The 16,611-nt window shown below is 37.8% G+C and overlaps 1 protein-coding gene across 1 annotated transcript in view; it reads left to right on the top strand.

Annotated features, from left to right (window-relative positions):
* The window catches only part of FANCC (Fanconi anemia, complementation group C), a gene marked incomplete at its 5' end in the record, with an annotated part of 30,983 nt that extends 14,581 nt beyond the window's left edge, over positions 1 to 16,402 (top strand). The window contains 6 exons of the mRNA XM_010018439.1: positions 1,976 to 2,075; positions 6,310 to 6,385; positions 7,204 to 7,285; positions 10,916 to 11,087; positions 13,750 to 13,950; positions 16,259 to 16,402. Of these exons, the coding sequence (XP_010016741.1) occupies positions 1,976 to 2,075; positions 6,310 to 6,385; positions 7,204 to 7,285; positions 10,916 to 11,087; positions 13,750 to 13,950; positions 16,259 to 16,402 (775 nt within the window). The remainder of the gene's footprint in view (positions 1 to 1,975; positions 2,076 to 6,309; positions 6,386 to 7,203; positions 7,286 to 10,915; positions 11,088 to 13,749; positions 13,951 to 16,258) is intronic.
* Between the last annotated feature and the right edge of the window lie 209 nt (positions 16,403 to 16,611).

Raw genomic sequence — 16,611 nt, 5'->3', positions numbered from 1 at the left:
GCCTCACACTAGACCATGTCACCCAAGGCTCTGTCCAACCTGGCCTTGAACACCGCCAGGGATGGAGCATTCACAACTTCCTTGGGCAACCTGTTCCAGTGCTTCACCACCTTCACAATGAAGAACTTCTTCCTTACATCTAACCTGAACTTCCCCTCTTTAAGTGTAAACCTATCACCCCTTGTCCTGTTGCTACAGTCCCTGATGAAGAATCCCTCTCCAGAATCCTTCTAGGCCCCCTACAGGTACTGGAAGGCTGCTATGAGGTCTCCACGCAGCCTTCTCTTCTCCAGGCTGAACAGCCCCAACTTTCTCAGCCTGTCTTCATACGGGAGGTGCTCCAGCCCCCTTATCATCCTCGTGGCCCTCCTCTGGACTTGCTGCAGCAGCTCCATGTCCTTCTTATGTTGAGGACACCAGAACTGCAGACAGTACTCCAAGTGGGGTCTCACAAGAGCAGAGCAGAGGATGAGGATCACCTGCTTCAACCTGCAGGGACACCTTCCACTAGTCCAGGTTGCTCAAAGCCCCATCTAACCTGGCCTTGAACATTTCCAGGAATTGGATATCCACACCTTCCTTTCAGCTGTTATGAAGAGGTGTGCAGACATTAAAATACTATTCAAGATTTAGTCGTGAGATTTTAGAATGCTGCTGATAAAGAACCTGTATTTCATTGCTTGGAAACTGTGTTGAGTTTCTACAGCTGGCACAAAATTCCTTTTATTTTGGGAGTATTTCTTATGTTAGAAGTACAGATCTAAGCATTTTTTGTCTTTCAAGGGATAACTTTTCCTGGTGTTTGCATTCTTTTCCTTGAAGTTGATTGTGCTATATTATTTGTCTTAATATTGTTTTATCTACTTTGGATATAAAACCTTTTGGGTTTATATCCCAGGTAGAAGCTTATTTTGTTGCTATGTGCAGTATACAGAAGTCCATATGCCTAGACTGTCTTGAGTTTCTGTATGCTGGTTTTTGTGTTTATATTAGTGATATTTGCCTGTAGTTATGTGAAATTTCTCTGCTACAGTAATATTAGCTGTTCTTATCTGTTAGATCATTATGGATTTAGATCATTATGCTTTGCTGCCCATGTGTTTTTCTGCACCATTTGCTCAAGGTTACATTATACCCTGTCGAAGGCCACTTAAAGCTTTCACCTTCATGAACCTCCACAGCAGATTTTATGATTTCATCAGTGAAAGTACATTGAAATGCATTGGTTCCTAATTAAATCTGTAGCAAGGACTGATCTAAAGTACACCTTTGGCATACACTCATTTCTGTTTGTGCTGCTGATTCATTGCTTAATGATTACTTAGGAGTCACAGCAATTGAACAGCAGCTGTATTATTTAATATTTCAGTTCAGTGTCTTTGTATAGCTTTTAAAATATGTAATTTGTGAATATGATCAACAACTTTTCTTGCTTGTTTCCCTGGCTCCAGAAGGAGTGTTACATTTAACAGTTTAAGTCAGGTACCGTACCTGAGGAGATTGTACTAGATTGTACTTTCTCTCTAATTTGACATGGCCTATGGGATACAATCCCACAGAACACTCAAGTATGCTTAACTGTAGACATGAGAATAGTTGATCTGAACCCAGTAAGATTGTTCAGACACCAAATTTTCCTAATAAAGTTGTGGTAGTCTCTTTTTTAGTTTTACATTTTTTTTTCTACTGGTTGGATAAATTGTGTGTCTGCATTTATACTATATATACTTACAAAATCTAGTTTATTTGTAGGAGCTGCATATGGAGGTGTGGGGGGGTGTGGCATTTTTTTAAAGTAAAAATAGAATTTAAAAAGCCTGTGAAGTTAGTATTTGTCAGGCATAATGAGCTCAGACACAACTTGAATCTACAGCATACAAACAATGTACCTTTTTTCTCCTTCATTTCAATTAACAGTGGTGTGACAGGCAGACTCATTATCTGATCTGTCGTAATCTCACTTCTCTATGCTTAGGAATGCGTTGCTGAAAACTGATGGAACTCCAGAAGTTATGACCATAATACAGGTGTTTACACAGCTTTTCCTTCAGGCTCATCAGAATGAAAACAAGCAGGTTAGTCAAGATCTATTTCTAAATGTTTCTTTTCAGTAAGAAGATAGGAAATTTCGCGATGAACAATTCTGCTCTTAAGAATGGTGACTGAATATAATGAGCTAAATAATAGCATCTCCCTATAGCTGTGTATATATGCCAAGGTTCAGTTCAAACATTTTCACCTGTGAATAAAATTATAGTGTGAAAGCAATATGTAAGAGCAATTTGCGTGACTTCACCCTGGATTTTCACAGGGCTGGTTCACCTGATGGTTAAGTTTCTATCTGTATAGTGAACATGATCATATAATCATCTGTGTTTGATAGAAAGGATGAAAACCTTTATAAACACATTTTATGTTTGCAGTGGCAGGGGTTTTGGTAAGTGAAACACAAATAATAACCTCATCCTCATTTCCCCACATAATTAGAAGTAGGATACCAAATAGTCAGATTTGTCTGTTCAGAAGGTAAAAGGTGCAATACACACTGGTTTCAATTTCTGGTCTTCACCATTTGCTTTCAGAAGCTTTTCCCCAGCCTAAAGATTCAGGTATCACGGCTTAATGTCTCTTCTTCTGCACAGATTTCTATACAGGACTTACTGAACTAAGTAGAAATATTTTTGTATGTATTAATTTAAATAAGAGCAGGATTAGCGTCTCATTTTTAAATTTTGAAATGGAGATATGAAAAAGTCTTGTCTCGTTAACAGGTTGCAAACTCCTTTTTAGGATCCCAAATCACACTGTCATTTTGTTTGGTTGCTTAACTACAAATCATAAGTTTGAAAAGTATCCTGTCTTTTAATAGATTTCACTTTAGACTTAAGAAAATTTTCAGTTCTACCTAAAAAGTTGCATCTTTTTAGGTAGTTAAGAAAATTCTGGAATTTTTTGGAACTTGTGATGCGTTGTCCTTTAATAAGTGGTGTGATTGAATCTGCCTTCTAGCTCCAGGCAACATGAGTTGGGGATGAAACTGCAACTGTCTTGCTTAACATACAGGTGCTGTGTATGTTAATTTTATGCCACCCTGGCTGCAGGCTAGCAGCACACTGTGTAGCCCCAGGTGGGGGTAACTGGGTGGAAAAGCACATGTAAAGATTCCACACTCATCACACACACAAAAGCCATTCGTGTTATGCAGGTGATAAATTTGCTTCAGGGTAAAAGTCCTTCACGTATTGGTCTTGCAACATGGACTATTGTCCGCTTTTTCTGAAGTACTTTTAAATGTTGTTTCCTCTATTTAACTTGTATATAGTTTAATTCATGGGCTCTAGTTAAGGTATTGTCTTCAATATTACAATGTTAAATTTCTTGTTTCACGGTTTGTGAATCAGCCATAATGTTAACTAAGAGTTGGCTTGGAAAAACGCAGGCACAGACTGCTTCTTTAACTTTGTTTCAATCAGTCAGATCACATTTTTTTGTCGTACCAATATTACGTATGTTTGTAAGGCACCTGTCTTTGTGGTATCTGGATGCCCTTTATAGGACATAATGTGCTCCATTAGCATTTCACTCAGGAATAGTAGACCCATTAATGACATAAGATGAAGAGGGTTTGGCTGGGTCATCTAAGATCATAGGAATTTATAGTATGATTAATTGAAAAAAGGCTAGGCAAACAGATGTGTCCCCAAAATTTTCGAAAGAACCAGGTCATGTCTGGCAGTTGCACAGGTTTGCAAGGTAGGAGGAGAATGACTATCGATTGCAGTGTGACTGCTGTCAGAAACAGCTGTCTTTTCTAATAACTTTGTAGACTTTTTATAGAGAACAAGGTTGGCAGAAGGAAAGCTGAAGAATATGAAAAAGTGCAACAGGGGTTAGGAATTAAATTGTTTAATCTATGTATGGGGAGAGTGAAAAAGATATAAATGGAACATGGGGTTTAGACCTACTTAGGAAAAAAGACCATTTATGTAGTCATTGAATAAGGAATTTAAGAGTGGGTGTACTGAGGTCACTGTTGGGATAATCCTTTCCATGTTTTGTACAAGCAGATTTTCTTCAAGTTTGTGATGGCAGTGAAAGCTGACCAAAGGATATTTGGGTCACATTGCTCATAAATTTATGAACTTAAAGTTCATGGGTTTAGTTGATGGAAACTTTAATTTCCTCCAGGATTATTTTCCCCTGATGATTTCAGAATTGTCAGTGGTTTTCACCTGGGAATTTTGTTTTATATCACAGGATAAATATTTTAAGCCAGTGTTCAACTTTTATTTCCTGTTATACATCAGGGAAATTATTATAACTAGCTACATCTAGACTCATTCTGTCTCTTTGAACCTTGTTTTACAGTTTGTGATGGGTTATGTAAGGAAAAAACCTGCCTAAAATACTGCATATGCATGATAGGAAGCAAATTGGGGTTTTTTTGCTTTGCTTGAACAGTGTGCTGAAAACTGGTTTTCACTTACTTTACAATACTCTTACCATATGTAATTCTGCAGGTTGTCTTGGCTACTACTGACTGTGTTAAGGGCTGCTTTTTCATGGTGATTTTTGGTGCAAGCTGATTGGTTGCATATATACTTTAGTATAGGGATTATTAATTTTTAATCAACCTAATTCCACTTGGGAAGTAGTCTTTTAGAGTCCTACCATACCAGTGATAGTCTGTCTGAGAGTACTGCATATGTTTGCTGTAATTTCAATTAATTGTTTTTTACAGAACAAAAAATGAGTACAGAGAGAATGTGTCATTCTCTTTATTTACAAGATGCATGCATCTATATATCCAAAATAAATGAGTTACTAAATATGGTCTTTCTTGGATTTAGAAATTATTACATTTTATATAATGTTTCTTACATATATATGTATTTCATAGATTCTGTGTTTTAAGAGATGATCTATTTACTGGATACTTCATTATTTCTAAAGAAAGGAGACAGAATAGTTCTAAGGTCATTGGTATGGAGACTTAATGACAGAATCATAGAGTGGTTGAGGTTTGTGGCCCTTCGTTTAACTCTCTCCAGTATGTTCATGTCTCTCTTGTGCTAAGGAACCTAAAACTGGACATAGTACTGCAGGTTTGGCTGCTGGAGAGGCTGCTCACCAGCGCTGAGGAGAGGGGAAGGATCACCTCCCTTGACCTGCTGGCAGTCCTTTGCATCATGCAGCTCAAGATAAAATTTGTTGCCTTTGCGGCAAGGGCACAGTGCTGGCTCACATTCAACTTGGTGTCCATCCGGACCCCCAGGTGCTTTTCTGCAAAGCTGCTTTCCAGTTTCCCAGCCTGTACTGGTGCCTGGGGTTGTTCCTTCCCAGGTGCAGGACTTTGTACTTTCTCCTTGTTGAACTTCATGAGGCTTCTGTCAGCCCATTTCTCCAACCTGTCACAGCTCCTCTGGATGGCAGCACAACCCTTCAGCATATCAGCCACTCCTCCCAGTTCGGTGTCTCTCTGCCCCTTCATGCAGATCATTAATGAAGATGTTGAACAGGATCAAACACAGTATTGACACCTGCAGTACACCACTAGTTACTGGCCTCCAACCAGACTTTGTGCCACTGATCACCACCCTCTGGGCCTGGCTGTTCAGATGGTTTTCAGTCCACCTCAAATGTGTTTCATTTGCCTTTTCATATGCATACCACACATTATACAAGCCTGCAGTACATGTTTGCAGAACAGAAAGATTAAAGGTATGATTAAAGGTATGTTGCTGCTACTCTAAACTACACAAGCAGCAACGTTCATAGTATACAAATCATACATACCCAGCTAAACTGACGAGTCTGTTATGTGTGACTACCCTACCTTGTGCTGAATCAGATCCTAAGAATTTTAGGTTTCCATTTCTGAATAGAAGGCAATAATCCACATCACACTTTCAGATATTGTAGATGTTATTAGTTCCTAGTTTAAATATGAACCTGCTCACACTGGAAAATGAAATTAAACTAATTGGTGTCTCTTTTAACCTCTGTATGTTAAGAGTGAAGACCTGGTATTACAGGGAAAAAGCCTAAAAATATTAAAATGTAATTTTCTTCCTAATCTGAATTTTTTTTTAATGCATATAGTTAAAAAATACATAAGTACATTTTCTAAGCAAGCTTTTCCTAACTATCCCCTTCTTTCTTCAAACAAAATCCTAAAATTAAGTGTAGAGTTACTTTTCTCTTGCTTCAGTCTGTATTGTTAATTACTACCTTAGATGAGATTGTTTATTGTGGGTTTGTTTTGAAAACTGACCTGAAAGCTCTTAAAATAATGATTTTGTATCTTAGCATAAATATCCACTGAAGGCGTACTTCCCTCACCATCACCAGCCTCTTGTAACAGCTTTACTCAGACGTCCTTTTGGTAAGTTTCTTCATGAAATATTTGTAGTATTAGCCAACCTGCATGATCTGTGTACCTATTCAAATAACTTTAAAAGGCATGAATACAAAATTTTGCCATTTCTTAAACAGGTTTTGTTGACTTATCAGTTTTAATAATCTTTTAATATTTTTTTGGGGGTAGGTTTTAGATTGTCCTGAAAAAAAACAAATTCTCATGTAACAATAATGCAGATGTTACTTTAAAGAAAACTAAACCAGAAGTGAATTACAAAGAAAGGGTGCTTAATTTTCTAGAAGTTAACACAAGTTACTGAGATTGTAAAAATACAAAATATTCTTTTAGTAGTTGTCATGAAAATTTTCATACGTATATTACAACAAATAGCCTTGCCAGTTGTCTCTGAAGCTTGAATTCTGCTGATTTTTTAGATTACAAACTTTATCTTTTTTCAGGTTTCCCATTTCTGTAGATCAATGTGATGCAATTTTATGATACTGCTCAATATGATACAGTTTGTCATGAGCAATAATTTCAGCTAGTACAAGAGCCTCTGAGAATGTTACTGCACTGATTATGTATTGAGATAGCATTTACACAAGGGTATATCAGCCTCATTTGAATACTGCTAGCTGCACTTCATCACTTAGCTTTGTGAATGAATTGTTCTAAGAAACTCACTAATCGGTACTGTTGAAAATTGGGAAATTTTAAAATTATTTAAATGCTTTATGGTAACTGAATCAAATTGCACAAATTTTAATGTCCAATTAATATGGTTAATTTCACTAGCTGGACAGAGTAGAATTTAAAGTTTTATGTTCATTCTCCCTCCTCAGAGCTGCCATCTACACACTGGCCTGCACATTTAAAACACATTTCAGATACGCTCAAAGCATTGGTAGAAGATACAAATGTTAGGTAAGCAGTATTGTATTTTCTAATTTTTTGTCCTTTGTATGTTACTTTGTGAAAAGACATGTCATTTGGAGTCTTTAGTGGCTACATTTCATCATTTTCTCCTTATTCTCATAGTAGAGATTTGTTTTGAAGAATAGGACTTTGTTTACATAGTAAACCTGAAGTTTGTAGCACCTATAGACCTGTCCCATAAGCCTCTGAGTAAATAAAATCTTGGTCCTTTCATTTCAGCAAGTAGCTAGCTGTGTAACAGAATTGCTTACTTGCCTACTTTCCCATTTCTCTCCCCAAACTTTTAAAACTGATTCTGGATTAAAAAACAAGAACTCTTCCAACCAGAAGAGCAGCTAATATTGGAAAGAGCCTGTTGTGAACAGTACCATTTTATTTGTATTTGCTTTTTGCAGGCTTGTGCAAACATCCAAACTTCCAACTTCTTTTTTTCTTTTCATACAGATGTGACTGCTAGCCTGCAGTATCATTGTTTGTTGTATTAGTGTTGGAGCTGATCCTCCATGTTTCTGACCTGTGGCCCTTAACCTTTTTTTTTTCCCAAATAGTTGCTATAATGATGATAGTGTTTGCGTACATGAATTCTGCTTTGTTAGTAGATGCTCTAGGACTGTATCAAAAGAGTTATAGAAGATACATCTCTCTGTTGCTGCCCTGTATTTCTTTCATATCAGGTGTGATGAGAACCAACTTGCTTAGATCTGCTCCAAAAGTCAGCTTTCTAAAGAATGTTGAACAGCTTTTAGATTTAAAGAAACCAATTTAGTTTTTTTTTTAAACCTGAAATATTTTGATAGAAACATAGAATGCTTAGGCAAATAGACTTGCAAAAGATACCCAACTGTCCCCCTCTGTCCTGGAAGACTGATACTTGCTTCCACACTTGGTTTCAGTTAACTTATGGAGACATTTTTTGTTGTTGTTGAGTGGCAGAGAAGGCTTTTTGCTGTTTTCCCTCTGAGGCCAAGCTCTTTGCTGTCAGCTTCTCACTTTCTGTGTAACCTGCAGTTCAGTGCTATGTCTCACATGTTCACCCCTGAAATTTGTCAAACCTTTCCACCCTTGGAGTGTGACCAGTAGCTGACCCTGACTTCTTAAAGAAACACATAACTCAGAATAAACAAATAAAACAAATATTATCTATCACACTGTATTACAATAATAGAAACACACCAAGTTCTCCTTCTGTGACCGAGCCCTCTCTTGGCTTATATGGTCTTTTTCCCCCTTTGCTTTGATAGTACAGTAGTTTGAATAGTATTGTACTTGCCAGAATATTCTCTTACTTTCTTTAGAATTCATGGAACAATTATGTTTTCACCAAACCCCTCTCAGTTTAAGAGAAAATGGATCTGGCTTGAGTTTTTAAATACTAATATTCACGAGGAAACGGTACAATTTTCTTTCATTGCTTTATTCCTGATTCTGCATTCTTTCTACTTAGTAAGATTAACAGAGTGAAAAATACTACTATACAGGGTTTCCTCTTGCTTCTTATAATCAGTGCTCTCTGTATAGCTTGTTTTTAAATGGTTTTATTTTACACCAAATGTAACTCTTCCAGCAACGTGCTGTGTACTTCTAATCAACAGATTGCCTTTGTGCCACTATTATTACATGAAGTCATCTCAGTGAACAGTAAATATTATAGGACATTTTAAATCAGAAATCAAGTGATGTACATTTTGCAGGGGTAAGTCCCAGAGAAAGTGAAGGGCTGCTTTTGGCAATGACAGTGGAACAGTTGACATAGGTACCACTACTGAGCAGGCAGAAACAGCAGCAGGGGCAGAAGTGGGGGGTACGCAACTCCATACTCAGCGCTGTGATGGTACAGGAAAGTTATGGTGAGTTGAAAGTGCAGTGGTGCCTAGGCTCTCTAGGCAAGAATTAAATCCTATTCTGCTAAGTATTTGTTAATGTTTAATGCCTAAAGTTTAAGGATTTGTATTTACCCTTTCAGCTATGAACACCTGCAGTCCTAAATACTGCCAATGTTACCCTAAGTATAGTTACCTGTTATCAGTATTTAACTTTTAATTAAATTCCATCTTTGATTTTAAATCACTGGGTTTCAAAGCTAGCTTATCCACTTACGTTGTCACAGCATTGACTTACGGTCAGATAAGTACGCTGTTGTCCCAGGTCATAATCACATCTGTTCGGTTTTTTTCAAAGGTTTTTAATATTGAGTTTCCAGATTCTAGTATCTTCAAAGACTTTACTAGTGCTGATCCTGTTCCATTAGCTAAGGAATTTTACTCTCAGATTTTGTCACACATCACTAGTGCCCTGCATTCTGAGCCATCCTGCTGCCCCTCCAAAAGCTGTGGAATATCAGCAGTGGTGACTTTCATAACAGTCGCCTCAGTACTCTATTTTCTCTCTATGCCAACCTCTTATGTCTGATGTCAGTTAACATGCTTATCAAAAAATACCCATGTGGTGGATTTGTGTCCTAGGAATAGGATTTTAATACCCTGAGATTGTATGTCATATACACAATATCATTTTCAGGATCAGTAATTTCTGGGATACCTGTAGACAACATCAGTGACCAGTATACTCTGGACAGAATACTATCTACACACACCACACCTTTGTCCATAAAACTGTGCGTGCCACTCTTTCAGAAAGTCTTAAATATAAAGCAATATATTCCAACTATGATCTTGTCATATTCCCCAGATAATGTGATGGTATTGGACAACTTTATCAACTCCTGAAATTTCTAAGATCTATTGGAGTTTCCTACAAGGGGTGGCACAGCAGCTCTTGAAGTCCCATGGAATAAAGCATAAGAAAAACCTCTAATTCTTAAAACTTTTCCCAAACTTAATAGGAATACTTGGTTCTTAATCTGCTTCCAGCTGTACTTCTGTCTGTCCTTCCTTCCACATTTAGTTTGACTTTTTGCTTCGAGATGCCTACCATTATTTGCATCTCCCCGTTATTTCTCTTTAGTTTATTTTCACTTCAGAAGAGTACAACTGAGAAACTGCAGCAAGGAGGTGTGGTCCCTTCCTATTTTTCTTTTTCTTATGCAGAAACCCAGATGTAAATACCTTCAAAGTTTCCATTAAAGAGTACCTGAAATTTAAGAGTTGGGAGATTAATATCCTTAAAAACTTTATATTGAGTCCATCTAAATGTAATTCCTCATGAATTACCAAAACCCAGAAAATAACTTTGGAAAGCAACAGAAAGAAACTGGAAGGCAATATAAAGCAACAGTATCTTAAAATACAGCATTTGAGATATTACTTAAAGTTTTGAAAATCCTTCAGCTGGAGAGTATAGGTGATAAGGTTTAAATTTGTGATATGTATTTCATACATAATATTTTGTCACAGTTTATTAGAAGCTGGTGTAATGGATATTCTGTCCTACTGACAAAGTTAATCTGTTAGTAGTACTGGGTGTGTCTCCTTTGATCATGACTGCAAACAGTAGAGTAGTACATGGCTGTATGTTTAGCAGGTAAGGCATATCTATGGAAGAGTAGTTTCAGGATTTCTATTTTCATGCCAGCATGCCAGCACCCATTACAGTTAACATAACACATTTAAAAATGTTAAATAACAAGAAATACTTAATTTTATCTTTGTCATTTTCCAGTTCTCTTAGTGACCTTTTTGAAATCTGGTTTTTGGTTGTTCGTTTTGGAGAATGGCTGGATATTGCTGCAGAACAATTACTGAAGGCTGCTGTAGAACCAGATGCTTTGCTGTGGCTACTGGCATTTTACTACTGTCCTCAGAATGAAAATCAACAAAGGACTCAAACAATGGTGCGTAATGTAGTGATCGTAAGCAGCAATAAGAAGGCAGTAGTCGGCTTTTATCTTATTGCTATAAAATAAATAGTGCACACCAGAAAAATGAAAGTTCTATACTGGAGAAGGTATTGGCTTTTACAAGGTCTCCTGGAAACTGTGTTGCAGTGGAGAAGTTGAAAGATAATTTTGTGGATTTACTTGGTGACATCTAGAAAACATTTTTCCTCTTTTTAAAGTATATTGTAGAGATAAGCACCTTCTCGTCTTTCTTTTGGTAACTTCGGTGTTTTTAATCACTGATAAAACTACTCTAGGAATGGTATTTTTTTAATCACTGCATAGCATTGCTGTGTTACAGCATCTTCTGGTAAGGAAAGAGAAATTGCAACAGCAGTTGAAGCAGTAAAGATACTTTTCAGACACAGCTATGAATCCTAACCTTGCACATCTATTCTGATTTCTCTTACGTATCTTTACTGACATTCTGCATTTATGAAACTGTAAAATGTATGTTATATTCCCTCATATGCTAGGTTTCTCACAGAAGGAAGTGGTGTTCTAACCTCATGTGCTGTACTGCATGAAGAGTGCTGTGTGTCTGCATATGCATTCAGATAGCATGAAAGCCTTTAATTTAGACTATTATACAAGTTTGAACTGGCCCAAGCAATCTGTTCGACAAAGGCCAGATTCAAAATTTGGCTGAGCAGCTCCAGTTTTCTTTCATTTTAAAACAAATTCTGTTTGATTTAAAAATGCAGCTCAGTATACCATGCTAGTAAAACATCACACTTTCATTTTGCATCTAGTGGTCCATGTACCACAGTGCATTCTTCAACATTTTATTTCCTCCCTTCACCTCCTGCAACCCAGAGGGCACTAGAAACACAAGCTCACATCCCAAGCACTTTAAATTTTTCGTCTTTAATATCTTACAGTCTGGGAGTGGGGTAGGGTGCTGGCTGAGCGGAATTATGTTAGAGCTACAGTGAAATAAAGAAACTGGGGTTGGTTGGTGTTGGGAAAGAAGGCAACACCCAAGCAATAAACATGCATGAATGAAACCGAAGGACTGTAGGTGCAGATCTCTATATCATTGTTCTAACTCCAGCATCATAGAAGAAAATCACATTGACCCATATATAAAATTATTTCCCTGTGTCCCCCCTATTCTATCAGTTGGTTATTTTGTGATAATGTATGACAAACTTTAGTGAGAAAAAAGCTTTTCCACTGACAGCCCACGCATTACTCATCTCTTCCCAGGGGTCTAATATTTCAGTTCATTATGATTCTTTTCTGTAGTTACTTCAAGTAAGACTCATTTTTTCCACAGGTCAGGCTACTTCAGAAGCATTCCCACAGTTCATGCAAAGCTTCTACCTTTAGTTAGAGATTTACTTTTTCTTTTAATTTGTCCTTTGGCAGGTTAGCTCTCAGTTCTTTTAAATAGAGTGTTTTCTTCCTCAACCCCTGCACCAGTTAAGAATTAAGATAGGATGGGAACTTCTAGCAGATGCCAAGCTGGATGACTTTACATGCAGTGTATTTTTATGCGGAAAGGCATGCACTCATGACTTAGTATTTTGTCTTCCTGCTGCTTACTTTAGATAGCAGCTTAGTATCAGCAGGAGTGGAATGTATAGAGCTAAACTGATTTAAAGAAGAAGATGGCTAATTTGCTGTTTACCAGTCTTCATTCATATGTGCAGGACTGAATATACTGCTACTCAATCATTTGTTAGAGTCCTTTATACCTTTAGACTCTGAAACACTGAAGGAACAAATCTTGGAGGTTGGTCATAGTAACTTTGGCACTGAGTCTCCAAGGGCTTCAAGGGTGGGTGACATAATTCAAGAACAGCAGGTTTTTCAGACCATTTTATGTTGAATTGTTAATAGGGCAGGGCAAAGTCAGGTGAATGACTGAAACAAATTTTCCTAATTAACACAGTTGAGAAATGGCTTTTTCCTTTGGATCTGCAGTGGTGTATTTTTCCATTGTTCCTGCACTTACTCATTTTGGTTTTTTCTACCAGTTTGTTTTATTTTTAATATAGGGAACAGAATTATTGTTGTAATTTTTTGCAATAGTTGCTTATAGGTTTTTTTCCATTGTGTAGGTGCCAAAATCTTCTGGTTTTTACTCCCAATAAAAAATAGTTTTTATTGTCTAACTCAAAGGTAAAAACATAAGTTGCAAAGAACAAAGGAAGAAGGAAAAAAAATGCATTCTTACCAGAACATTTTATCAGGAGAGGCCAGGTTGCATGGGGATTTGCCTGATTTGTAGCAGCAATACTGAAATGAGCCCTTGAGGAGCCTCTGTTCTTTTTTCCACAATGCAAAAATCTGACTATGTTCTGCTGAAGGAATTTCTCCATTTCCGTTTATTATTAAAAAAGGTCAGATCCTGGCTCAATGCCCTGCCTGCTTAATTTGCAAGACCAAAGAAAGTTAAAAAATCCATTCTGCCCACCTCTGTCTGAATCAGTATGAAAGAAATGTGTACAGCCCTTCCTTCCCTGTTCTCCCTGCTCAAACTCTTTTCATGTTTGGGTAATTTCTGCCAAGGATTCAGTTTCCTGTTAGTGAATAAATCCAAAGGAAAAATACCATAGGTATGACCTTTACTCCTCTCTGATCCTACATCCTTTGAAATTGTTTCCTGCAGGTAGAAGCTAAAGCAGTCTACAATCATCTAATGATGCTCTTCAACTGTACAGTCCTTTCTGTCAAAGATCTGGAGGCTGCTGTACACGGTATAACAGATACAAAGCAGTGTTGTAACCAGCATCTTTTAACACATCTTCTTACCAACTTTTTGCTCTTTTCATCTGGTGGACATACGATTGCCCAGGAATTTATTTATCACGTAAGTGTTTCCCTTTTTTTCAATTTAAGTGAAACATGGGGGTTTTACTATTTTAGATCTAAGTTCCTACCTCTTAATAAAAAAAACCCCACAAAACACAGAACTAAAGAATATCATGACTACAGCAACTACACCTAACCTGCTACATCTCTATTTTCAGCCACAATCAAAATATTTTCCTTCTTAACACTTCTTGACAAGATGTCACTGAAAAGGTTGCTGTCCCAACAATACAGCTGTAGAAATAGTTGGAGCAGTAGCTTGCAATTAAGGGATACCTACAGTTCGTTTACACCTGGCATAGATAGCATGTCCAAACATTTTATTTTCCCCAATAATAAATTACTGCTGATCTGCTGCAGAGATGATGGAACTGTCTCCTGTCTGTTTTCCATTATGTGAAACAGCTAGTTACTGTTAGCATTGATGAGGCAGAAGCTTGGTCCTTTAGCAAAGCCAGAGAGGAAAATGGTATGATAAGAGAAAAAAAGAACGGAGACCTGAGGGAGTGTCACTTAAGGTGTGGAAAAAGCTAAAAAGGAGTAAAACGTTGGAAGCATCCCCATAGCATCTTGCTATATTGTTGCTGAGATTCTTTAAGTATATTGGTACAAACAGGAAAATGTGTTTCTCTCAAGGTAAATAGTGTTATCTCAGAATAAGATTAGGAATTTATTCCTTTCTAACTACAAAACCATACTCTTCCTAAGAAGTACAAGCCTTCTGTGCAAGCAGGTCTAGGCAAGTGTGAGGTTTTAGCACTTGTTTTTCCTTTCAGCAGCAGTGTGCTCTTATATCTGTATAGGCTATATGGCATGTATAAGGAGCCTGCTCTTACGATGCAGGGAACTGGTAACCTATTTTGGTGTTTATTCTCATGCTTATTTTAATTTGGCGGTGTTCTGGCTGACTAAACAGACATAACATTTTTCTGTTTAAGAAGGGCTAAGGTGTTTCTAGCATGTTAGGTACATGACCAGTTTCTCCTTTGCTCAAGAATATAATGATAAAATTTAGGGGGTTGTATGAACCTTTACAGTCTCCTGGGTTTAGTTTCTGAGAAGTGTGGCTGTTGAGCAGTGATGCTGCAATACATACTAGTCTTCTACTTTAAACCTCTTTGGGAAGAATAAAGGCAATTTCTTGTTTCTTTACAGAAAGCAACATAACTAACTTAAAAAACTCTTGAGTACTCCCCAGCGTGGGATGCTCATCAGCTGTTGTAGGCCAGAGTATGTTGGTCTGATCGTATCTGTCAAATACTGTGAAGGAATGCCTTACAGAGGGACCTTGACAGTATTGAGAGGCGGGCAAGCGCAAACCTCATGAAGTTCAACAATGCAAAGGTCCTGCACCTGGGTCAGGGCAATCCCAAGCACAACTGCAGGCTCTGCAGAGACTGGATTGAGAGCAGCAATGAGGAGAAGGACTTGGGGGTGTTGGTTGACGAGAAGCTCACCAGGAGCCAGCAGTGTGTGCTCGCAGCCCAGGAAGCCAGCTGTGTCCTGGGCTGCATCCAAAGGAGCACAGCCAGCAGGTCAAGGGAGGTAATCCTGCCCCTCTATTCTGCTCTCAGGAGACCCCACCTGGAGTAGTATGTTCAAATCCCCAACACAAGAGGGATGTGGATCTGCTTGAGTGAGTCCAGAGGAGGGCCATGAAGATGATCATAGGGCTGGAGCACCTCTCCTATGAAGACAGACTGAGAGAGTTGGGCTTGTTCAGGCTGGAGAAGAGAGGGCTCCAGGGAGACTTTAGAGCAGCCTCCCAGCCCCTAAAGGGGAACTACAAGAAATCTGGAGAGGAACTTTTTACGAGGCCATGTAGAGATAGGACAAGAGGGGATGGCTTTAAACCAAAAGTGCATAGATTTATATTGGATATTAGGAAAAAATTCTTTACTGTGTGGGTGGTGAGACACTGGAACAGGTTGCCCAGAGAAGTTGTGGCTGCCCCATCCCTGGAAGTGTTTAAGGCCTGTTCGAGTGGAAGGTGCCTTGCCTGTGGTAGTTTTCTAAGGAGATGACTTATAAATGGTTACACTGTATGGCCATTTGTGTTTCCTTTAAAAACTCTCTGATCTCTTGATTTGTTTCACTTAAATTTGAGAGAACAGAAATCTCAAAATTGTTCAGTTCCACCGAGACATATGAAAAAGACATTTTGAGCAGGTTGCTTTTAAACTTGGAGCATTTCATATATTCACTGGTGAGGGACAAATCTGTGGATTTGTGTAAATATTAATGGAGAATTCTTAGAACCTAGCAACATAATTACACTATTTCCTGTCTTTTCTGTTTCCCTTCAGATTACTGAGACAACTGACTCAAGCAAAGAAGTTTGTAGCCTTCTTACCCGTACTGCATACAGAATTAACTGTAATGGAGAAGAAAATGAAAGGACTGTGAAACTGCTGAAGGAACTTCTTAAAAAACTAACACTGAAAGTTTAGATTTTTTATGTTACCTATTTATCAAGCAAAAAAATCAGATCTTTATCCAGGTGTCAGTGTTTCATTAACATTTCCAACAGTTAAAACATATCTTAAGCACATCCTGCAACTTTGTATTCCTTCATAAATATTTAAATTTCCTTTTTTGGAAATGTTCACCCTTTACAACATAATAGTAAATACTAAAGATGGTTGAAAATTTTGTTCTG

This window comes from Nestor notabilis, unplaced genomic scaffold (assembly GCF_000696875.1).
Source record: "Nestor notabilis isolate BGI_N333 unplaced genomic scaffold, ASM69687v1 scaffold2240, whole genome shotgun sequence".
In the NCBI taxonomy this organism is placed as follows: domain Eukaryota; kingdom Metazoa; phylum Chordata; class Aves; order Psittaciformes; family Psittacidae; genus Nestor; species Nestor notabilis.
This window is presented reverse-complemented; position numbering and strand designations above follow the sequence as displayed.